At 40.3% G+C, this 25364-nt stretch overlaps 2 protein-coding genes across 11 annotated transcripts in view; one reads left to right on the top strand and one right to left on the bottom strand.

Moving 5' to 3' along the window:
- The window catches only part of MAGI3 (membrane associated guanylate kinase, WW and PDZ domain containing 3), a 314958-nt gene extending 311796 nt beyond the window's left edge, over positions 1-3162 (top strand). For 4 of the 8 annotated variants that reach the window (XR_008630223.1, XM_055138736.1, XM_055138738.1 and 1 more), the window contains exon 22: positions 81-217. Coding sequence is in view for 4 of the 8 variants with exons in the window: in XM_055138735.1 (XP_054994710.1) it covers positions 81-1192 (1112 nt within the window). In the remaining 4 variants the exon portion in view is untranslated. Of the gene's footprint in view, positions 1-80 lie in introns of all 8 variants that reach the window. The other 4 variants (XM_055138735.1, XM_055138733.1, XM_004616259.2 and 1 more) reach the window with 1 other exon arrangement.
- Positions 3163-10644: 7482 nt separating this feature from the next.
- Positions 10645-25364, bottom strand: part of PHTF1 (putative homeodomain transcription factor 1) — a 60541-nt gene continuing 45821 nt past the window's right edge. For 2 of the 3 annotated variants that reach the window (XM_055138740.1, XM_055138739.1), the window contains 8 exons: positions 23478-23606; positions 22907-23179; positions 21760-21891; positions 21081-21167; positions 19701-19856; positions 12749-12844; positions 12047-12172; positions 10645-11169 (listed from right to left, as the gene is read on the bottom strand). In XM_055138740.1, the coding sequence (XP_054994715.1) occupies positions 11149-11169; positions 12047-12172; positions 12749-12844; positions 19701-19856; positions 21081-21167; positions 21760-21891; positions 22907-23179; positions 23478-23606 (1020 nt within the window). In that variant the 3' untranslated portion in view covers positions 10645-11148. The remainder of the gene's footprint in view (positions 11170-12046; positions 12173-12748; positions 12845-19700; positions 19857-21080; positions 21168-21759; positions 21892-22906; positions 23180-23477; positions 23607-25364) is intronic. The other variant, XM_055138741.1, reaches the window with a different exon arrangement.

Raw genomic sequence — 25364 nt, 5'->3', positions numbered from 1 at the left:
GCTGTCAAGAGTTCAAAACGTACTGTTTCTATTTTAATTCTAAAATTTAACACTGTTCCACTCAAATCCCTTTTTTTTAGGTGTTTGGGATAGTAATCCTTCATCTCCAAATGTGATTTATGATGAACAGTCACCATTTTCCCCATTTTCACATTCTGCTTCCACATTTGAAGAATCTCATGTACCAGTAACTGAGGAATCTTTAACAAGAGTTCAGATATGTGAAAAAGCAGAAGAATTAAAGGACATTGTGCCTGAAAAGAAAAGCATTTTAAATGAAAAACAGCATGATGAAAAGCATCAGTCTCTTCTCCAGAAAAACATGAATAAAAGGGACCCACCCCACAGTCATGGACACAGTGACAAAAAACATCTCTTGCAAGCCGAGAATAGTCTTACACATAGAGGTCGATCTGCTAGTCCCCCAAATCCAGTCAGTCACTCTTTGGAGGGTCATTTAGAAAAGAGTCCCTGTCAGCTTCAAAATGAGCCAAAAAGAAAACCCAGAGAGCAGTCCCTCAGTCCTAGGAAAGGGGAGAGTAAAAGTTCTGGGGTTGGCACCCACGCAGGTTCCGGCCAAGATCACTGCAGAAAAGGCAGAGGACGTTCTTCAAGCCCCAAGAAGCAGCAAAAAATGGAAGGAAGCAAAGACAGAGCAAATGCTGACACCAAACTATCAGAGCTCGAGAGGCAAAGAGTGGAGGCCTGTGCCAGTGACAGAGCCGAGCAGGGCCTGGCTGGGAAAGAAAAGGCAGGCATTATCGGGAAAGAGGGGAAGCAGAGCCACCCTGGGAAAAACAGGACAAGGTCTCCAGAGAAAAGACCCAAGAGAACAGATGAGAAGTCTCTCCCACACAAAAAGATGAGTACTGCTAGAGCAGTGCCGGAGAATGAGAAGGGGAGGAAAGCAACCTCGGGAGAAATGAGTTCCGGTAAAGAGAGAACGGGAGAAAATGTCCAGGTGTCAGAAAAGAAGCTGAGGCAGGAACCTGAAGGAAAAATGGTATTAACCCCAACAGAAGCTCACAGAGGCAAAGAAGCAGAGGCCGTGGACAAAAACAGAGAGAACGGAGGGCTCAAACCAGAAAGCGCTCCCCTGGCTAAGAAAACACCAATTACCCCTGGGCCCTGGAAGGTGCCGAGTGCAAATAAAGCGGCGGGTACTGCTGGGGTGGCAGAGAAGCGGCTGTGACCTTTAGTGAAAACAGAAGAAAAGGTAATCTCTCCTTACTGAAAAGCAGCATTTTCCCCCAAAGTGTCTTCTGTTTAACGGGAGTTCTGAAATAAATGTCAATACATTTTGAGCTTTAAGTGACCAGGTTGCATGAAGGGCCTCGGATTGCTCAAGGCTGGTCTGCCGCTGGCCGCCTTCCTCGCTCGCTCGCCTCACATGCCAGCCTCCCCTGAGGCAGCCCAGCCATCTCATGAGCATCCCGACAACTGACATCTGTGAAGAGTAACAGTGTGTTCACAGCTCACTTTGTATTTGTGCCAAGTTAATCTGCTGTATCATGTCGAGTTTACCCTTCTCAGATATTCCCACAGTGATGAAAACATAGGTTTGGCCTGAAGCTCATATTCTCAATAGCATGTTGCATGTGTACAGAGAGACTGAGTTCGTGCAGGAGACTTCGCTCAGCATTAGCCATGGCAGCTGCCTCTTCTGACGATGGCCCCGGTCAAAAGCTAAATTTCCAAATATCACTACTTTAAAGGGGGGGTGGGGGAAAAAATAGTCAAGTATTGTTTTTCCTGTGGCTTAGTATTTTGTCAGGATAAAATACTTCAAATAACTTACAGTTGAATGTCCAGAATGAGGAACTGTTTTTAGAATGAAAAGTTCACCTCTTGCTGTTACCCAGCACTGATGTAGTTCTTGCCGCTCAGGTCTTTTATTCCAGTATGAAAACACAAAGAAGCAGATAGAGATATTGCTTATTGCTGTTCAAAGAAACAACTTTGATTTCTGGATGTTTTTTGTTTGCACTTACTACCAAACATTTTTTTTAATATATCCTGGGGGGTGGGGGTGGAGAGGGGCCACACCTAACGATGCTCAGGGGTTGTTTCTGGCAGGCTCGAGGATCATATGGGGTGCCAGGGATCCAACTCAGTTTGGTTGTGTGCAGGGCTGTGTGCCCTGTCTACTATATTATCACTCTGGCCCATTAGTACAGACTTAAAAGAGTCAGAATATCATACTTGTTGTGTGAAGGACTTAATCACGTTTCACAGCCCAGTGCCAGGAAGAGCACCAGCTCATCCCAGAGCAGTCGTACAAGTGGGGCTGTTTGGAAACAGCACAGCCAAGCAAGACCTGCTCAGTAGTAATGGCAGACGAGGTGGGAGACAGGGACTGTTAGATCTGACTTCTCTTGAGTTGCTGCCTAGTTTGTTTAAAAACTAGAAAGGATAACTAAGCATCTGAGTAGGTCATTTACATCATGAGTTCTTTTTAAAAGTCTAAGGAAAGATGTTTGTTGGCAGGTGGAGATGGTATTTTTACTCTATGAAACAGACCCAGGTTTTTCCGTCCACTGACGTCACATTCAGTAGCATCTATAAGTAAGGGGGCATCCTCAGACTAAAACCATCTAATGGAGTATTTAAACATACTGGTTCTGTCACCCTGGGTTCCTCTTGTTATTGTGAAACTCATTATGTCAGTCCTTTCAAAGTCTGATTATAAATTACTCTAACATCGGAATCAGCCCCTGTAGTATAAGACATGCTTTCCAGAGTGAAAATTATGAAATTCCTTTTCACCCACCTATTTTAACTACTTGAATATAGCAAAATTAGGAAGCTTGATAAATGCTAAGAATTTAGTATCACAGAAATGACATATTTTCCCTGTAGTCCACAATTAGTGATAAAAATCCTATTTTTACTGGTATTGTTAACTGTGACATAACTCTGTCATACGTTGTCAGTCTGATGTGGCTTTTTCCTCTTTTCCTAAGTAACCTGTCACTGTACTGATTATTATACTGACTTAGCAATGTGGCCTTGGAATGCTAAGCAAAGTATGGATGTACTGGTTGTAAATGTTTATATATTGTACAGTACCTTTATATATACACTTGAGGTTCTGATTAGAGAAAGAGATCTGTAAATCGCTCGCTATTTTTTATATAGATATTAAAAAAAAAGTTCATTGTCTGCCTTTCTTTTACAAACTGTTAGGTGTTGATATTGTTTTTTCCTTTGTGGCGCTAATTTCCATCATGGTTACATTCTATTCAAGGAACAAAATTTGAGTCCAACAAGGAAGATTCTTCTAATGGTGATTTTTCTTACATAGCAATACCTTTACCTTTATTTGTATAGAAAGCTTGGAATTAGCTTGCATTAAATATTATACCCATTTTATATCTCTCATTATAATTAATTTGCTGCCCCCAAAATTCTTGTCTTACTGGAAATGTAAGACATTACACTAGGCATATCACGGTCATTTACTTCATCAGATGCTGACAAAACTCTGGCATTTCACATTATTTTTTTTTTAATTTTATTTTTTATTGAATCAATGTGAGATACAGTTACGAAGTTTTCATATTTGATCCACCACCAAACCCTGCATACTCCCCTCCCACTCCCCCTCTGCCTGTGTGGCAGACATTTTTCACTTTACTCTTTCCTTACTTTGATTACATTCAATTTTCAACGATCTCACTATCATTATTTGGAGGTTTTCCTCCACCAGTCAGACATGTTGGATGGCATCAATAGATTGTACGTTTTCATTTTTCAGAAGAGGTCGCATGGCCACGTTAGCAGGCGCGCGATTCAGAGTTGTCCCAGTCCCGCATCCCGGAGCCGTGTTAGTGGTTGCTCATTGTCGCCGGGGCTCCGTCTGGAGAAGGCGTACTGGCTGTGCCTCCTCCGGTGTTGCTAGCTCCCTGGTGTTGCTGGCCCGGTTTTGAGTCCAGAGCAGTCTCCGGCCTGCTGCACCGCTTACCAGAACGCCTAGATTCTCTCACATTATTTTTAGATCTATTTACCTTGCATTTGTGGGGAGCAAAGGGTAGAGGGTCTCTGGACTGAAGGGGGTAGATGTGGGGAATCCTGTGCAAACAGATACATTACGCTAATGATGTCAAATAATATTGTTAACTAGTAAAAATACATTTTTAAAAGAGAAAAAGTAACAAAAAAAGAAAATTAAACATTCAAAGAGAATCAGTGTTAGGAAGGCAAGGAATATTTCAATTAGTTGCAGTCAGTGCTTATAGGACAGTGAGTGGCCCAGACTGAAGTCTGGTGCATCGCTGGCTCCTGAACAAGGAATGCTGAGAGAGAGTCACGAAAGTCATCCCCCAGCCTGTATGAGGCTGCTTGGGAGCAGCTCTTGCTTCCTGGCACACACCAGTGCCTCAGAATCATCTGTACTTTTAGACAGTAAAGTTGACTTAGGGAGCAACTTTTTTTTTTTAATTGAATCACCTTGTGGAAAATAACAATGCTTTCAGGCTTAAGTCTCAGTTATACAATGCTGAAACAACCATCCCTTCACCAGTGCACATATTCCACCACAAAAAAAAAAAAAACCAGTATACCTCCCATTTCCCCCACCCCCTGCCTGTGTAACTGATAACTTTTACTTTACTTTCTCTTTACTTTGGTTACATTCAATATCTCAACAAAAAACTCATTATTATTGTTAGGAGTTTCCCACTAGAGTCAGACCTGCTGTGAAGAGAAATGAGGTTTTGGATTTCTGTATTTTAGCAACTAAGTCCAGGGAAATTTCTTCCAGAAATTGGATCATTGCAAGCTTGTAACTGTCATCTGTGGTCCTCATAATATGGCGGTTGCCACCCCCCCCCACCCCCGGCACGGAAAAGGTGAAAGAGAAAAACCTTTCCCCTCCTGGGCAGGCATGGGGCCGTGGCTTAGTTCTCAGTCTGGAGACATTTTGCAAGGAGCTGCCGGTATCAAAAGTAGTTTAGCTGGCCTCTGGAATCATGCTCGTGCAGCTGCAGTGAGGCCGCACATGTGCGGCCCCCAGGATCACATCTCGGCGAACTTTTTTTTTTTTTTTTTTGGGTCACACCTGGCAATGCACAGGGGTTACTCCTGGCTCTGCACTCAGGAATTACTCCTGGCGGTGCTCAGGGGACCATATGGGATGCTGGGATTTGAACCCGGGTCGGCCTCGTGCAAGGCAAACGCCCTACCCGCTATGCTATCACTCCAGCCCCTCTCGGCGAACTTTTTTACTGCTGTTAAAAGTTTGCAATACGACAACTTGCTTACATTTTGACATCGATCATTTTTGCTTTAACTGGTTTAACAGCTTCACTGATTTTCATCAGTTTTCAGTGCTGCTATGTGGAACAGCCTTAAGAATCTTACCTGCTAAAAACCGTCTCAGATATATATTAAAATATGAAAACATAGCCTAAAATTACATTCTAAGAATCCTGTGCATATTTATCTGATTTACAATGCTTGTATCTAAAGCCAGGCAGAACTATTAAGAGTTGTGTCCTTAACAAGTGCCTTGAGTAGTACCTACTTACAGCTTCTGGCTCAGGATAGACTATAGAAAAGGTATATAAGGAATGTACATTTTAGGAAGAATATACATTTTAGAAATTTCAACTTCATTTTTCAAGATGGGCAAAGAACAAAGGATTACTTATAATGACAAACAAGTCAACAAATGTAGAGATTAATAACCCCAAGTCATACGCTGCATTTGGGAGGCAGGCCCTACTGGCCCTATCTGAATGTAAAGACCTAAAAAGTTCATAACATCAATTTCATTAATTTCAAAGAAGGTAATTTTTCAGTCCACAGATCCACCTATCTTTCTCTGCATATAACGAGCTGAAAATAAAAACATAAATACCTAAGTTTATAAGAGAGCCTGGTAAATAGAATTTTTCTATGATGATCACACCCCTATTAAGCAAGTATTAGGATATTCAGTTTTTATTTTAGGTTATACATAATGCATATCTTAAAAATTGAAATTACACCGCTACAGCTATTTGAGGGGTAATTTTTCCATATACTATAACAAATCATAAAACCAAATGAACAGCTATGTTTCTTCTATGGTTATTCTAGCTAAATGCAAATTACCTGATCTAGTTGTTTTTATTTTTCTACTTTTGTTTTTATATCTGGGTTTAATTTCCTAGTAACAGATAAATACTAAAAGCATTTTATTTCTCACTCTTCTGGGGATCCAAATAAAACCCCAGAGGTTGGGTAAGGCACTTGCTTGCCTTCATGATGCGGATCCAGGTTTGATCCCCGGCAGCACACATGGTCCTCCAACTCTCTCCAGGAGTGACCCAAGTGTAGAGGAAGGGTAAGCCCTGAGTACCGCTGAGTGTGGCCTAAAAGTAAAACCCTAACATCCTAGAAAATGAAGCACTGAGTTTATAACCATCAAGATATGAAACATATCATAGAGGAGGAACTGCACAAATGGTAAGTGAACTGAAATGTAATCTCCAGTCCATTTATTCTAGATACCCACTATGGGGTTAGGTACTTATCTGCATTCTGGGGATCAGCAGTGAATAGTAACAAAGGCATTGCCCATGGGGTGTACATTCCCACTAGTGGGGAAAATAGGCTGTGTCAGGAGGAAGAAATGACCCAGGATCCTCTCAGTGGTAACAAGAATAAGATGAGCTGCTACAAACACTCATCAGAAGGCCCTTGAAGGGAAAAAAAGCCGCCACTGGGAAGAAACCAAGGAAACATTTAAGCACAAGCCTACCGGGAGGAAGACCATGACATAACGGAACCTAGAGAGGCCAGCCAGGAGGGACTGAGGAGATGGAGACAGCCCTGCACTCCAGGGGAAGTCAAAATTAAAACGGACCAGAGAGATAGTACAATGGGAAGGCATTTGTCTTGCCTGCGGCTGACCCAGGTTTGATCCAGGGCACCAGATATGGTCACTTCAGCACTGCCACAAGTGATCCTTGAGTCACCACCAGGAAAAAGCCCTGAGCACCCTCTGGATGTGAACCCAATACCCCCTGCCACTACACATAAAAAATAAAGAAATAAATTCATATTTTTAAGTTATCTTATGGCTCTGAAAAACCAATTATAGCAGGCAAAATATTTGAAAGTGAAAAAAAATAAACCAACATATGAAAATAGGGAACAGATAAGACAAGGACGTTGCCTGAGCAATAAACAAGTCCACCACCAAAGAGACTGAACAATTCTCAACTGGGAACAGTCATGTTTCCATATCTAAATTAGAAAAATCCATAATGAGAACTGGGATGCGGGCTGGTAGTACAGCAGGTAGGGCACTTGCCTTGGATGCAGCTGACCCAAGCTTGATCCCCTGCTCCCGATATGATTCCCTGAGGGATCCAGGAGTAATTCCTGAGTGCAGAGCCAGGAATAAGCCCCAAGCACCACCAGGTGCAGACACACACCCCCTCCAAAAAAAAAAAAAAAATTTAGGAAAAGTTATATCATGGAGCTAATTCAAAGGGCTGAAGCAACAAGATCTCCAGGGGCTGGAGTGATAGCACAGCGGGTAGGGCGTTTGCCTTGCACGCGGCCAACCCGAGTTCGATTCCCAGCATCCCATATGGTCCCCCGAGCACTGCCAGGAGTAATTCCTGAGTGCAGAGCCAGGAGTAACCCCTGAGCATTGCCAGGTGTGACCCAAAACAGAGAAGGAAAAAAAAAAGACCTCAAGTTCCATCATGGCACCACGTGGCCCCCTGAAAGCATCCAGGTGTAGTCCTGGTGGCACCAGGACCACACTATTGAGTATAATTAGGAATGTCCCTGGAGCCCCTGGGGAGCCCTGGGCCTCCCTTCCCCACCAATAGGCAACAAATCCCAAATTCAATGAAATCAATAAACCCACAAGCACAAAAACAAGGAAGAAAAATGTACCAAATGCACATTATAATTAGTAGTACAAATTCAACAGGAAGGCTAGAGTTTAAGCACATACAACAAACATTAAACATACAGAAGAACAAAGACAGCCAACTTCTTGACAGAAACAATGCATGACAGGAGGCAGTAAGCGACATCTGTAAAATTTCATATCCAGCAAAAATGTTTCAAATGCAGATTCTGTAACCTTTACACACCACTAAAAATATGTATCAGATTCTAAACAAAACTCCTAATTCAGAAAAGACAGATTACCTTGTCGAGAACAGACTAGAGCTCAGAGGAAGAAGCAGGGCAAGGCATGCAGAAACAAAGAGGAGAAATTTGTTTTAAAATGGGGAAGGGCAGGAAGCAGAGCGGATAAGGTGCTCGCCTTGCACGTGACCAGTCCATCTCTGGCACCAGATATGGTAGGTCCCCTCCTGAGTACTGCCAAGAATGATCCCAGAGCACAAAGCCAAGAGTAAAACCCAGAACAACCAGGTGTCACCCCTCCAAAAAGAAAAAACCAAGGATGCTGACTTGGACTAGAGTGGAGGAAGTGAAGGAAATGAGGAATAAGAGGAATAAAGAAACACAAAAATGTAAGTTAATAATTCAAATACCTGGTGACTAGGTGTGAGATGCTAGAAGGAAGAAATCAAGAATGATTCTCAAATTGGGTCAGAGAGCTACTACAGTGGGGACGACACTTACCTTGCATGCAGCTGACCAGGTTAAATCTCCTGTGCCCCAAATGTTGTCTCCTGAGCCCGCCAGGAGTGATCTCTGAGCACAGTCAAGTATGACCCCAAAACCAAAGTAAAGAATAATCCCCAAGTTTTGAACTTGAAAAACTTACATATAATTTTACCCAGCTCAAAAAAATAGCTATACATAAAATCATAACTGCACAACCCTCAAGGAATAAAACTAAACTAAATACTGCTTTTAAACTAGAGAACTTAGTGAGCAAAAGAGGTTTAAAAAAAATTTCTTGATTTTTCTTTTGGGGCCACACCTACACTGCAGGAGCTACTATTCCGAGCACACCACACTTAGAGGTGGAAAGGACATGGCCTGCAGGAGTCCAATCCAGGTCTCTCAGATGCAAAGCACGAATAATAGCCCCTGAGCAGCTGCTGGCCCCATTTCTGAATAGTATCAAAGGATAAAGGCCCCAAGGGCACAGCTGCAGAGCTCAAAGGGATCCTGGATACTAGCACTAGCCAGTTTTTTAGAAAACTAAACAAAAACAAAACAAAGGCATCAGCTTGTTTTATCTGAAATATTTACTGTGCTCAATCTTGGGTCTACTATTGCTGCTTATGGAAAACAGTAAAAGCATAATTTCTCCTGTACCATTTGTTCAGACAACAAACAGTTCCTTCAAAACATAATCACTAGGGGCAGGAGCCACAGAACAGCAGGTGGGGCGTTTGCCTTGCATGCAGCGCCCAGGGTTTGATTCCCAGCATCCCTGAGCACCGCCAGGAATAATTTCTGAGTGCAGAGACAGGAGTAACCCCTGAGCATCGCCGGGTGTGATCCAAAAAGAAAAAAAATGCACAAGGGTTACTCCTGGCTCTGCACTCAGGAATTACTCCTGGCGGTGCTCAGGGGACTATATGGGATGCTGGGAATAGAGCCCAGGTCGACCGCGTGCAAGGCAAACACCCTACCCGCTGTGCTATTGCTCCAGCCCCACTATTATAGGTTTTTATCTTTAAAAAAGTTGTAACTCTCGTGCAGCATTTAGAATGGTCGCATATTTTTGGAAATGTACTTCTAGTTCAGAAACTTCCTATGTTCCTTCTTCACAGTATGGCATCTATCCATGAGACTTAAAAAGTCTTAAACAGTAATAACAAATGTTCATCGTGAATTTACTAGGTAACAAAAAATACTGTTGAGGTAAGTGTCATATTCGATAATCTCAACCTTAACAAACCTAGTGGTCTTTTCCTCTAAAATGGTAAGAAAACTGAGATGGAAAGAAACTTGCACCAGATTACAAAGTTAGTAAGTGGCAAAGCTAAGGACTTGGACCCAGAAAGGCTAACCACCGCCCCCAACCCAGGGTTTCCTGCAGATTAGGATATATAACTGATTTTGTATGAATACATGCTTTGCAAGTAATAACTAAGTTTCTAAATTATTCCCATTTAAAATTTCACAAAATCTTATCACTCAAATATTCAGGCTTTCAATCTGCCTCAAGAGATTCCTCAAAGCAAGTAACTAAATAGAAGATTACAAGAAGACTACTAGATGTATATATATAAGTATATTACAAGTAAACTATTCAGTGTATATACATGGTTAGGGGCTATATCTAGTAGTGACTACATCTAGTTATATGTGCATACACACAGGGAACAACATGTAAAACACCTGAAATCAACAGACATTGTTTGGCTACCTACAGACACTGAGAACCTGAAACAGTACTGAGGGTTGGCTACATTAAGTTGCACAGAAGATAAATTATCATCAATGTATCACTTAGTGTTCTAATAGGAAAAACAACTCAGACAATTTATTAAACAACAATAAAAAAAACAATGTACTGGGTGAGAGTGCTTATTCTTATATTTCTCCTGTAAGGTTACATGGCACAGTATACACATGACTCACCAACTAGTTATTAGGACTAACTCTAAAACTGTAAGCAGTCAAAGTTTTCTCCACAGTTTTACAGACCCCCAGTCCAAAACATTTTTCTTTCACCAATTAAAAAAAAAAAAAAAACAGAAACTGAAATTCTCCAGTAATATTCCTTTATTTGGATTTAACTTAAAAATAATTTAATTTGATCTTTTTGTTAGGTTAATGAAATCTCCAATTCTATAGTCTGTAATAGAAAAGTACTAAATTTGCATATCTCTAATAAAGGATATTTGCTTCATGCTCTGGGCATCTACTATAGTTACCCAAAAGTCTATTTCCAGGAAATATAAGTGTCACATACTGAAATGCCCAGAGTAAACTTTCTAACTTAGAAAGCTGTCCTTGAGTTACCATAACACAATCTTACCTCCTGACTATTCACATTGTTTGAAAACCATGAAAATAGAAAAGTACAGGCTTTTAGTTTGCATGCACACCCAGTTGGGAAACTGTTCCTGTGAAAACACCATCCATCAGATCAAGCAGAGCCAAGGCAGCTCTGTGTGAACAAGCAGCATCTCAGGGGCTCCGCGGCTACCCCACCCTTGGTCATCACTGAGGCCAGCAAGGTGAGAGCGTCCAGGCACATGGCTCAGCTTATGGCTTAATTTTCCACAACTAAGGGAAAAAAGAAAAGTTTTAAGACAATAGGTCCATTTACATGACTATGAACCCATTCATTTACATAAAGAAGAAAAAGGATAGACTCTGGCAATTGCAACCACAGAGATAAAGGAAAAAACTTTTTGATTTCCAGGTAAAAATTACACTGCACATCATGTCTTTTAGGTTTTCTTTCATTCTATCCTTGTCTATCTCCCTGGATCTAAGGATCCATAGCTAATCCATTAAACTGAACTGAGATTCAAATAAGTTTTTAGTCTAATCCACTAGTAAAGTTTATTGTACTCTGGCACTACAAAAAGAAAGTGAAGGCAGGGTTGGAGATGCAGCTCGGCTCTGAAGCACTTGCCCTGCCCATGCGGGGCTATGGATCGCAATCCCTAGACCTTCAAATAATAAAAGCCAGAGACCTGACCTGGAGAGACAACTCAGTGAGTTTAGCACATTCTTTGCGAGGGTTCAACTGATTCTAGCACCACATGGTCCCCTAAGCACAGCCCAAAACCCATGGTCCAAAAAGCCAGTACGTTAAAAATTTAGATGGCCAGAGGGATAGGTAGGGCGTTTGCCTTGCACACAGCTGACCCAGGTTTGATCCCCGGCATCCCAAATGGTCCCCACAAGCACTACCAGGAGTGATTTCTGAGCACAGAGCCAGGAGTAAGTTCCTAGCATAGCCAGATGTGGCCAAAAAATCAAACCACACAAACAAATTGAAGCCCAAAAGTCCGTGGGCCCAACAAACTCTACTTCTTGATTTCAAGAGTTACTCTTATGTCTCACACACATGCACACACACAAATACACATAAAGAGCAGAGACAACTATACATTTTGAAGACTAAGGCAGATGCTCCAGAAGTCTTACTTACTCTTATATTAAATCCTAGAAGATCACTAATAACACCTGAGACAGCAGAAAGGATAACGACTCGTGTGATATTGTAGATTAAGGGATTCATTGTTAATCCATAGAGTCTAAATGGTGTGTCCAGTTCCTACAAACACATGAAAGAACTGAGATGAAATACATGATTTCACAATAGCTTTCAGTGATTTCTGGGCTACTTAAGAACTGCATGAGAATGACTGCTTAAGGCTTTCTTTCCTTAATGACCAATTTCTATTTTCAAAAAACCTATAAGAGATTCTCACCTACTTTTCTATTAGCAAAATTTTTAGGTGGAGCCAAGGAATATGCTATCTGTGAATCTGGGGAACAAGAGGGCCGGAGGTACTGGGCAGGGGTTGGTAGTGCTAGGGGCTACTCCTGGTGTACTAGGTTACAACTGTGAAGATCAGTGCTTAGGATAAACTACAGGCAGCTGCAGCAACATAAACACCTTGACTCCTCCCTATACTCTCTTACTCAGTGTGATTTTAAAATGCAATTTATAAAATGGTCATCAGAACAGAAGTATCAAGATGAGAAATTTTTCTTATATGGTTAACCGCAAACTACCAACATTTGAATTTGCAATGTCTAGTTGTTACTAGGATCTTTTCCAAGAAGTGTTAACAATGCTTTAATTTTAACTGGTAGTAAAAATGTGTATCATACAGATGCTACTTACTTTCAACAACTTGGTAGACAGCTTTAATACATTGTTTACTAAAGTAAGTTGTTCTTTCTTATTTGGCTTTTTTTCCATTTTAAGATATAAATTAATCTAAGGGAAGAAACAGTGATTATGGCAAATGTCAAAGAAAAATATATAAAGAATATACATTATATATGTGCATATATTATAGTAAGAGTTCCCCACTAATTCATCAATAATTCTAAGGCAAAAAATAATCTGATACCAATTTTTTTTTTTCTTTTTGGGTCACACCTGGCTCTGCACAGGGGTTACTCCTGGCTCTACACTCAGGAATCACTCCTGGCGGTACTCAGAGGACCATATGGGATGCTGGGAATTGAACCCGGGTCGGCCACGTGCAAGGCAAACGCCCTACCCGCTGTGCTATTGCTCCAGCCCCCTGATACCAATTTTTTTAAGTTTTGTAATAATCATGAAATTAAAATAAAAAGCAACATTATATTTTTCTCAATATTAGTATTCATTTAGGTGTCTCAGCCTGCTCCTTGGACCCCGAGCACTCTAGCCATCTCCCCCTCCGAACTGCCGCCCTAGTGGCCAGCACGCTGCCCCCAAGCACCACAGCCTTTTCTCTCTTCCAGTACAGGTGTGTGACGTCCCTCGCCCCACCCTTCCTGCGTCCCAGCCTGCTCCTCAGACCCCGAGCACCGCAGCCATCCCACCTCCGGACTGCCGCCCTAGTGGCCGGCATGCCGCCCCCAACCACGGCAGCCTTTCCCGTTCTCTATTGTTCTCTCTTCCGGCACAAGTATGTGCTATTGCGGGGGGGGGGGGGGGGGGGGGAGGGGCGTGGCCTAAACGTCAGGGGGCGTGATCTAAGCAAAGGTGGGCGTGGCCTCTTTTGGGTCTGCGGTCGCAGTTATTTTCCAGCATCAAGCAATCTGTTGTTACATCTCAGCCTTTATTACCTATGTGCATGAGTAACATCCTAACTATCCAAAGAACAGTAAGATAATAAGCCAGTAGTCTATCCTAATTTCACCCAAATACCAATAAGTATAAGTACCCATCAAAGCCCAATGTAGAAGAGCACATTCTCCAAAAGCATCATCTTAGTCCTTACCAAAGAATTAGAGGAACATGTGAGAGGAAGGACATGTTCTAGAAGGGGATAATAAAAAGGTTACTACAATTGACCGATACCATCCAGATTCCTGTTTCGCAACAAGAGGGAACAGGGATAGTGAACCTGAAAGTCCCTCTTTCATACTACTACAACATGAAGAAACAGCGCAAATCCCCACCACAAGGACAGGACAATGAAAGGAGTCCAGAAGCCTCAATAGTTATTTCCTACAAACTTGAGCTCTCCGATAAAGAATTCAGAGTTGAAGTGCTGAAGATGTTCAATGAACTCAACGTAAAGATTGAAAAGGTATCCATTAAATTAAAGGAGGACCTGACAGAAACAATACAACAGACAGCCGAGAAAATATGGGAAGAAATGAGAGCAGAAATAAAAAAGCTACAAAAAGAAATGTCACGAATGAAGGATTCGGTAGATGAAATTAAAAACTCAGTGGGTGCCCTCAACAATAGAATGACTGCAGCAGAAGACAGAATCAGTGAGCTTGAAGATGAGCTGCAGGCAGTCTACAGGCAACAACAAACAATGGGAAGAGACCTCAAAATAGTTCTAGAATGAATCAGAGTCCTAGGGGATGATCTCAAGAGGAACAACATTAGAATCATTGGAGTACCAGAAGGACAGGGAACCAACCCCAATGAAAAAGCCACAGTCAAAGAAATTATTGCTGAAAAGTTCCCAGAGCTGGAGAATGCAGGCATCCAGATTCAAGGAGCACGAAGGCTGCCAGATAAAAGAGACCCTAACAGAAAAACTCCGAGACATATCATAGTTAGAATGATGGACATCATGGATAGAGACACAATACTGCAAGCAGCAAGGTCAAAGAAGGAAATCACATACAAAGGAACACCCCTTACATTCACAGCAGACCTATCAGAGGAAACCCTCCAAGCCCGAAGACAGTGGTGGGCTATAGTGAAAAAACTCAATGAAATGAATGCTTCACCAAGAACACTTTATCTGGCTGAACTCTCATTCAAACTCGAAGGAACAATACACTATTTTGTGGATAAATAACAGCTCAGGAACTTCATTGACTCAAAACCAAACCTAAAAGGACTAAAAGGTCTATTGTAAAACAAGAAAACCCCTACAAGCACAACAAACCCTTACAGAAAAATGGCACAAAATCCAATAACACTAATCTCTATCAATGTCAATGGTCTAAATTCACCAATTAAGAGACACAGAGTGGCAAAATGGATTCAGAGACTGAACCCAACATTCTGCTGCCTGCAAGAAACACATCTGAATAGCCAGAACACAGACTCAAAGTCAAAGGATGGAAAACAATCCTGCAAGCAAACAACTCCCTCAAAAAAGCTGGGGTGGCATTACTAGTATCAGATAACATAGATTTCAGGTTGAAAAAGGTTAGGAGGGATAGTGAAGGCCATTTTTTATTAATCAAGGGATATGTACATCAGGAGGAAATCACAATCCTAAACGTGTATGCACCCAATGGGGAACCAGCTAAATACCTACAACAACTGCTAACAGACCTTAAGAAGGACATTGTGAACAACACAATAGTAGTTGGAGATTTCAATACCACCCTATCACCTCTGGATAGATCAAGAAGATTAAAACTCACCAAGGAAATACTGGCTTTGAAGGAAGAAATAGAAAACAGAGGGCTAATAGATTTACACAGGGTGTTATATCCCCCAAAAAAAGAGTACACATTCTTTTCCAGTGAATGGAACATTTTCCAGAATAGACCATGCGCTGGGCCACACAACATACCTCAACAGAATCAGGAAGATAGACATTGTATCAGCTATCTTTTCAGACCATGATGCACTGAAGATAGAAGTGAATCATGTTCAGATGCAGAAAAACAAATCAAACACCTGGAAATTAAACAACTCTATATTGAACAATGAGTGGATCAGGAAGGAAAGCAAGGAAGAAATCAAAAAGTACTTGGAAACAAATGATAATGAAGACACGAGCCCAAGCCAGGCAGAAGGAAAAAGACAATAAAACTTAGAGCAGAAATCAATGACATGGAAACCCAGAAAACAATCCAAAAGATCAATGAAACCAAAAGCTGGTTCTTCGAGACAATAAATAAGATTGATAAACCACTAGCAAAACTCACAAAGAAAGAAGAGAGAGAGAACACTTATAAACCAAATCGGAAATGAAAAGGGGATATCACAACAGAAACCAAAGAAATTCAAAAGATTATCAGAGACTACTTTGAAAATCTGTACATTACCAAACAAGAGAACCTAGAAGAAATGGATAAGTTCCTGGATTCCTATAATCTCCCAAGGCTGAATCAAGAAGACCTGAAATACCTGAACAGTCCTATTAATATAAAGGAAATTGAAACGGTAATCAAAAGTCTTCCCAAAAAGAAAAGCCCGGGTCCAGATGGATTCACTAGCGAATTCTTCCAAACATTTAAAGAGGGCCTATTGCCAGTTCTCCTCAAGATTTTCCAGGAAATTGAAGAAACAGAAACCCTCCCAAACAGTTTCTATGAGGCTCATATCTCCCTAATACCAAAAGCAAACAAAGACACCACAAAAAAAGAAAACTACAGGCCAATATCCCTGATGAACACAGATGCAAAGATTCTCAACAAAATATTAGCCAACAGAATTCAACAACTTGTCAAAAAGATCATACATCACGACCAAGTGGGATTCATCCCAGAGATGCAAGGTTGGTTTAACATTTGGAAATAAATAAACATAATCCATCATAAGAAAAAATAAATCAACATAATCCATCAAAAGAAAAGAACCATATGATCATATCAATAGATGCAGAGAAAGCATTTGACAAGATCCAGCACCCATTTATGATGAAAATTCTCACCAAAATGGGTATAAGAAGGGACTTTCCTCAATATAGTCAAAGCCATCTACTACAAGCCTACGGCAAGGATCATCCTCAATGGGGAAAAACTAGGAGCCTTCCCTCTAAGATCAGGGATGAGACAAGGATGATCACTCTCTTCACTTGCGTTCAATATAGTACTGGAAGTACTTGCAATAGCAGTTAGACAAGAAAAGGATATTAAGGGCATTCAAGTAGGAAAGGAAGAAATCAAGCTCTCACTATTTGCAGATGATATGAGAACCCAAAAACCTCTACCAAGAAACTCTTAGAAACAATAGACTCATATAGTAACGTTGCAGGCTATAAAATCAATACCCGAAAGTCCATGGTTTTCCTATACGCAAATAACGAGAGAGAAGAAAGTGACATGAAAAAAGCAATCCCATTCACAATCATGCCCCAAAAATCAAGTACCTCGGAATCAGCTTAACTAAGGAGGTAAAGGACTTGTACAAAGAAAACTACGAAACGCTACTTCAAGAAATTATAGAGGACACGAGGAAATGGAAAGATATGCCATGCTCATGGATTGGGAGAATTAACATTGTCAAAATGGCAATACTCCCCAAAGCACTGTACACATTCAATGCGATCCCTATAAGGATACCCATAACATTCTTCAAAGAAATGGAGCGAACAATCCTGAAATTCTTATGGAACAATATGGGGGCTCCACGAATAGCTAAAGCAACTCTTAGGGAAAAGAATATGGGAGGAATCACCCTCCCCAACCTCAATCTATACTACAAAGTGGTAATAATTAAAACAGCATGGTACTGGAACAAAGGCAAAGCCACAGACTAATGGAACAAGGTTGAATATCCTGACACACACCCTCAAATATATGATCATCTAATCTTTGATAAGAGAGCAAAAAATGTGAATTGGAACAAGGAAAGCCTCTTCAACAAATGGTGCTGGCAAAACTGGACAGCAACATGCAAAAAAATGGGCTTAGATCTCTACTTAGCACTATGTACAAAAGTCAGGTCAAAGTGGATTAAAGATCTCAACATCATGGGGCTGGAGTGATAGCACAGTGGGGAGGGCATTTGCCTTGCACTCGGCCAACCTGGGTTCAATTGCCAGCATCCCATATGGTCCCCTGAGCACCGCCAGGAGTGGTTCCTGAGTGCCAGGAGTAACCCCTGTGCATCTCCAGGTGTGACCCAAAAAGCAAAAAAAAAAAAAAAAAAAAAGATCTCAACATCAGACCAGAATCCATAAGGTACATGGAAAACAAGTTTGGCAAAACCCTCCATGACTTTGAAGCTAAAGGCATTTTCAAAGATAACACACCACTGGTCAAGCAACTGAAAACAGAGATAAACAAATGGGACTACCTTAAACTAAGAAGCTTCTGCACCTCAAAAGAAACAGTGACCAAAATACAAAGACAGTCTACAGAATGGGAAAGGATATTCATCCAATACACATCTGATAAGGGGCTGATATCAAGGATATACAAGGCACTGGTTGAACTCTACAAGAAGAAAACTCCCAACCCCATCAAAAAATGGGGGGTGGAAATTGACAGAAATTTTCTCAAAGAAGAAATTCGACTGGCTAAAAGACACATGAGAAAATGCTCTATGTCACTAATCATCAGGGAGATGCAGATTAAAACAACAATGAGATATCATTTCACACCACAGTGACTGGCCCACATCCATAAGAACAAAAGCAACCGGTGTTGGCATGGATGTGGGGAGAAAGGGACTCTCCTTCACTGCTGGTGGGAATGCCGACTCATTCAGCCCTTTTGGAAAACAATATGGACAATTCTCAAAAAATTAGAAATTGAGCTCTCATTTGATCCAGCAATACCACTCCTGGGAATATATCCTGGAGAGGCAAAAAGGTATAGTAGAAATGACATCTGCAGTTCTATGTTCATTGCAGCACTGTTTACAATAGCCAAAATCTGGAAAAAACCAGAGTGCCCAAAAACAGATGACTGGTTAAAGAAACTCTGGTACATCTATACAATGGAATACTATGCAGCTGTTAGAAAAGATGAAGTCATGAAATTTGGATATAAGTGTTTCTACATGGAAAGTATCATGTTAAGTGAAATGAGTCAGAAAGAGAGGGACAGACATAGAAAGACTGCACTCATCTGTGGAATATAAAATAACAGTGAGACTAACACCCAAGAGTTATAGAGATAAGGATTAGGAGGTCTGCTCCACAGCTTGAAAACTGGCTTCACATGCTAGGGGAAAGGCAGCTCAGATAGAGAAGGGAACACCAAGTAAAGGATGTCGGGAGGACCCATTCAAGTTGGAAGATCGAGCTAAAAGTAGACTATAGACCGAACATGATGGCCACTCAATACCTCTATTGCAAACTACAACACCCAAAAGGAGAGAGAACAAAGGGAAATACCCTGCCACAGAGGCAGGGTGGGGTGGTAGGGATGGGGTGGGGCTGGTGAAAGGGATACTGGGATCATTGGTGGAGGTGAATGGGCACTGGTGGAGGGATGGGTAAATGATCACTGTATGAGTAAAATGCAAACACAAAAGTTCATAAGTTTGTAACTGCACATCACAGTGATTCTATAATAAAAAAATTTAAAAATATATTAGTATTCATTTACATAATAAAAGCAAGCATTTACTGAACACTATTCTATGGATGATGTAGAAGAAATTCAAAAGGAGTATTAAACCTATTTAATTGACAAGTTCCCTACAGGGCTAATACTTGATATCAAAATGAGGTGAAAACCATGCTTCATTACTATAGTAAATGTAACTGGATAGCATACAAAGTCTTTTCAATCTATTAGATCTTAATTCTTTGAAGAGCAAATGGGAAAGAGACCTCCTCATTTTACAAGAAGGAAATCATTTCAGAGTGGCAAAGTAACTTGTAAAGTCACAAAGATAGCAAGTGACAGAATTTATCGAAACCCATACACTATCCTACAGTATATCATACTCTAAAAAAATTCCAAGAACAAATCAATACCTGTTCAGTAAGTAATATTGAAACATTGCTGTATTTCTTGTTGGTTTCAGATCCCAATGAGGCCAGCCGCAGCAAAAAAAGTAATAAAGCTGATTCCCAGATCAAAAACTCCCAATTATAAGCATCATTCAGGAAAGTTTTATGTCCTTGGAGAACCTATAGAAAAGCACCAAAATAAATCTGAATTCTCCATCTGTCTTAAAATCTGTAATTACTCATTTAGCAATTTAAAAAACATTTATGAAAAAGCAGTAATATTTAAAGCAGGGAAGTCTTCATATTCAAAGTATTACTTGGTTCCACTAGTCATTAAGTATTACCTAAGTTTCCTATATTTTCTTCTTTTCATGAAAAACAGCATGAAAAGAGTAGTGAAATAAGAAAACACATCACCTGTCTCCTTAAACCAATGTGTGTATTTACAATTTTATGATGACTGATTTTTTCCAGTATTAAATTTGCAATGTGACCAGTATCTCTGGCTCCCCAGAATCTAGTTTCCTTTTTTGTTGTTATTGTTTTGTTTTGTTTTGTTTTGTTTGGAGGCCACACCCAGCAATGTTTAGGGGTTACTCCTGGCTCTGCACTCAGGAAATACACCAGGTGGGCTCCAGGGGGGATGTCGAGGATGAACCCCCAGGTCGGGCACTATAGGGGCCCCAGAATCTAGTTTCTTAAACTGTGGGTTGCCAACCCCATGAAGAGTTATGTAACTGAAGGTGGAGATGGTAAAACATCTTTAAAAGTTGTTTACAAATATCTTTCTGATTTATTATCAGTAAATATTTGATTTATATACCTATTTTAAATACCTGTACACCCTAGGTGTCACATATAAATTTCTCATGGGGTGAAGCTATTTATGCTGCTCTGGAACAGCAGCTTTCAGCTGCCAGCCTGCAGCCCTCGGCCTGTCCACAAGCGCAAAGAGGCTGACAGAAACCCACTCTCTCAAACACACTGGTGTGATCTACATGGTGTCAGGGACTGAGCCAGTTCAGCTGCATGCAAGGCAAGAGGCCTTGCCTCTTATACTATTATATAATAGCTAAATTTTGGTGATAGTTCCATGGTATCATAATAGATGCGAAATAGGCTTCCTTTATTTCTTTCTTTTTTCCAGACTGAACCATGGTTCAAGCCCTAACACCACATCTGGTCCCCCAAACACTAATTCCTGAATAGCCCCTGAGCACTGGTGGGAGTGACTACACCTTTGCCCCCACCAATTTAACTATTAAAACTGGCATTTCAAAGCATTTCACAATTACCTTGGTTCTATTTTCAAAAGGAAAAATTAACAGGTATTCAAAATAATAAAGAAAAACAACTCTATAAAAGAATTTTTATTGCCCATTAAACCAGATATGAAACTTTTACCTGGGCACAACAAATGAAAGCAATAGAAAGTGTCAGTAAGAAAATTGAAGATACAACCACATCTACTGAACGTTGTGGGCCTCGTCTCTGTGGAGAGATACACATTTTAATGTCAGATTATGTCAATATATTAGACTAAGGCTAACAGATTAAGATCAGAAACAGCACAGCCCTCTCATCAGTAATAATCTGAATTTTACTACCATGAAAATAATCATTTACCAAAATTTTCTGACATATTTGTAACAGCTTTAACTTAAAGTTAGGAAATCCATGTTGCTCCAGACTGAGGTCACTGATTCAGTATATTTTCAGCTGAAATACTTTTCCCAAGATCAGAAAAAATAATATTCTGGGGCCAGAGAGAGAATTCAAAGGAGCTTAGCCAGGAGTAGCCCCGAGTACAGTCAGGGCTAAAACCAATAAATATAATGTTCCATTTGTCATGTCAGTTTTTTATATATAAGAAAGAGTCTATTATCAGTCTGTCCCAGAATATTTTTTCACTTTCTCAGCTCTTGCCTGCTCTGCACATAGCTACAGTTTGGGACCCAGCAAACCGGTGAACTGTCCAATACCCAGAACTATACTATTATCGTCTATGTGCTGCCAGAAATTCCAATGAGCACATTCTCTGCAAATTCTTACATCTATTCTGTTGTTAATTAGACAAACTGACCTTGAGATAGGAACGCAGTGATAACCATATCTTAATGTTCTCCACCTTTTTGAGTCTGAAATGAGGTATTTCATATTTCCTAGCTTTCCTGGCAGAAGTAATATGGCTGAAAAGTTTTGCAAATAAAAATCTCTAAAAGAGATTAAAAAAAATACAAAGTGAAATGTATCTATGTGTTTCCAAATGGGTACTCACAAACAACATCCCCAAGCATATAAAAGATGTCAGACAATGAAATTTTAGTCACTTGAGAGACCATGGAAAATGTCATTCGTAGCTCGCTACTCTGTTCCCCAAAAACATTATATACTAATATAAATCTCGGAGAGCCCAGCAAGCTACTGAGAGTATGGAGCAAGCACAGCAGAGCCTGGCAAGCTACCCGTGTGTATTGGATATGCCAAAAACAGTAAGTCTCTCAATGCGAGACATTACTGGTGCCCGCTCGAACAAATCGATGAGCAACGGGATGATAGTGATAATTCTCCACATAATTGTTCACTCATGACATTTTCAGGGAATATTCTTTGTAGACCTTTGTGAATCCCAAACTTCACAAATTTCCAAATTTGTATATGCAGGATTCTGACTTATTTATAAATTTTGTCTTCATTCAAAGTCTTATTTCTTATATGTATCAATCAATATATTATATTCTCAATCCTCTTGTCAAACTTCATTATTCCTCACATGGCCATTGTTCACAGAAAATATTACTTTAAGAATTACCACATATATTATAGGTAACAGTGAAGTCACACTGAGGTAGAAGAACTAACAGCAAGTTTTCGTGCTAGCAAAGACAAACTCCCACACACTGGTCCAGTTTAGATTACAACCAACTTTGTGAATAATCAATAAAGTGTTTGAAACCACAGATACCAGAAGTACACTTATTAATCCTGCATTACCTACATCAACTTTTGGAGAGAGTACAAAAACAAACTCAACTGAATATTGCATACCAAAACAGAGATAAGCAATTTTTGGCTTGTCTGCTTTTGTTCTGGGTTGACAACTGATGGTGCTGAGGGAATGACTTGGGAGTCAGGAACCCACCCAGGCCTTCCCTTGCAGGAGAAGTGCTCTACCAAACTCAACTACATCCCCACCAGTGGGAAGCAATTTTAATTCATTTACTACCAACCTGTTTATATGTTCTCTCAGCCACACACATCATGAAAAAAAACATCCAAGTAAGACACAATCGTTCAAAAAAATTAATTAAAGACAAAACAATAACAGGCATAACAGGTGGTGCTCCACAAAAGAGTGTCAAGATCTCCACAGCTGAAATGTTCATTAGCTGGTCAAAGTTCTTCTCACGGAAAAGTCGATATACAAAAGGAAAAAATGCTAATCCAATGGTGACAACGTTTCCCAGCATCTGATAACCAGCTCCTTGCTGATATGCATTAACCTGGGAATCAATTTAAAATGTCCATTATTATGGCATAGATAAAGAAATCAGAAGGTGACAATTATCAAACAAAAAGTATATTTTAAAAGAAATACAAGTGATAGACACATTATGACTTTGAATACTATTCAATATTAAGTTTAAGAAGCAGAGTATGCAAAAAAATACGAAATAAAGAGAAAACTAGAAAATTGAAAATATGCTATGTTTGAAGTTTTCTATCCTGAACAGGCCTCAAGTAACAGCTGCTGGTCACTAAATTACTTTTTATTTGACCTGGAAACACATTAGCCCTCACCCTGCCCATGATGACGCCGCTCATCTCCAACACCGACATCTCCATCTTTTTGCACTCAGTCCCTTCCCAGATTATTGCACTGACTCGATCAGAGGCTGGACTTGAGTTCTGAAGCCAGAATAAATGGTTCTGAAAAAAGAAATATCAAACTATTTCCATCAAGTCCTCTCTTACTTCCATTAGGTAGTTTCCCCCCTTGAACAGGCTATGTTGTTCACCAATGTTTAGTCTCACTTCTGTTTTCTCCCTTGCAAAACTCAACACTGAATTACCACCTCTAGCTGCTGACTTCCTCTGATGCTTTTTTTTTTTTTAAACGAAGCCATTTTCTTATATGGAAAGAGACTAAATATCTTCTATTTTGAGAGGGAATAGGATTCCTGATTTGTAAGACTGCTTTCCTCTCTGAACATCTGAAATGAAGCTAAGTTTGGTGTACTCATCGGATATTAAAGATGAATGCATTTCCAGAGCAATACAACTAGAAGTAATACAGTAGTAGTAGTGATGGTGGTGGTGGTAGAAGAAAATTAGATAGAAAGTGTTAATGGGCCTCAAGTATTACTTGAATGACTGAAGAGTTAAACGTTTCTCTGTTCTAACCATGTCACACAGAGAAATCTCAAGAAAAGCTCACAGTGAAAACAGCCCCCCATTTTCTCTGTCATATCTTATTCAAGTGTCAGATCAAGTTCCATGTTACCAACAAGATCCTCCCTTACTGCTAAAACCCTAATTTTGTCCTTCTCTGAAATTAAAAACCCTAATTAGCCTCTTTCAGAAAAATTGGCATACGGTCATATGCTATACTTTTATGAGCCAGTCATCAGTCACCTTCGACCCCAATTTAACTCTTTTTGGTGGGGAGGATGAGGGAGGGTTTAGATCACACCTGGCTGTGCTCAGTGCTAACTCCTGGTCCAGGGTCACTCTTTGTAGTGCTCGAGAAACCAAGTGTGATGCAGGGAACTGAATCAGGGTCAGTCACTTGCAAAGCACCTTATACTTATACTTAACGTTTATACTACTTTCTGGCCCTAAGATATGCTTCTAAAAAAGAATCATATGACATACTTCTTTTCTTTTACACAATGCTTAACATAATACTGATAAGAAGTTGAATGTTCATTGATCTGTTTTTGTGCCATACCCAGAAGTGTTCAGGACATATTCCTGGCTCTGTGCTCGGGGATCACTGCTGGCAAGCTTGGGGGACCATACAGGGTGCCAGGGATTGAACCTGGGTCAGCTTTATGCATAGCAAATGCCCTACCCACTGTACTATTGCTCCAGCTCTATTCATTGTTTTATTAAAAAAAATATTAAGCACTTACTATGTAACATATAGTGAGGATACACTGAAGAATAAGACAGATGTGTTCCTTGACATCAAGAGATTACAGACATATGAAGGAGACACAAATAATGTTACTACACAGCATGACAAGAAAAGGAAAGAGTGCTACAGAAATATATAGTATCACTACATATTTATATACTATACATAAATACATACTTTATATATTAATCACCCATGTTAATTATAAAATATATTAGTATAATATATACATTTATATATAAACACACACATACACACGCACACAGTTACAACTCAAGACAAGACTTGAAAAATCAAAAGGACCACAGAGACTGGCACACATCCAAAAGAACAAGAACAACCAGTGCTAGTGCAGATGCGGGGACAAAGGGGCTATCATCCATTGCTGGTGGGAATGCCAAGTGGTCCAGCCTTTTTGGAAAACAACATGGACATTTCTCAGAAAACTAGAAGCTGAGCTCCCATTTTACCCAGCTTCTGGGAATATACCCTGGGGCCCCCAAAACACAAAGCAGAAATACCGTCTGCACTCCTGTGTTCATTGCAGC

This window comes from Sorex araneus, chromosome 5 (assembly GCF_027595985.1).
Source record: "Sorex araneus isolate mSorAra2 chromosome 5, mSorAra2.pri, whole genome shotgun sequence".
NCBI lineage: Eukaryota > Metazoa > Chordata > Mammalia > Eulipotyphla > Soricidae > Sorex > Sorex araneus.
Note: the sequence above shows the minus strand (reverse complement) of the source record. Positions and strands in the feature narration are given on the sequence as shown.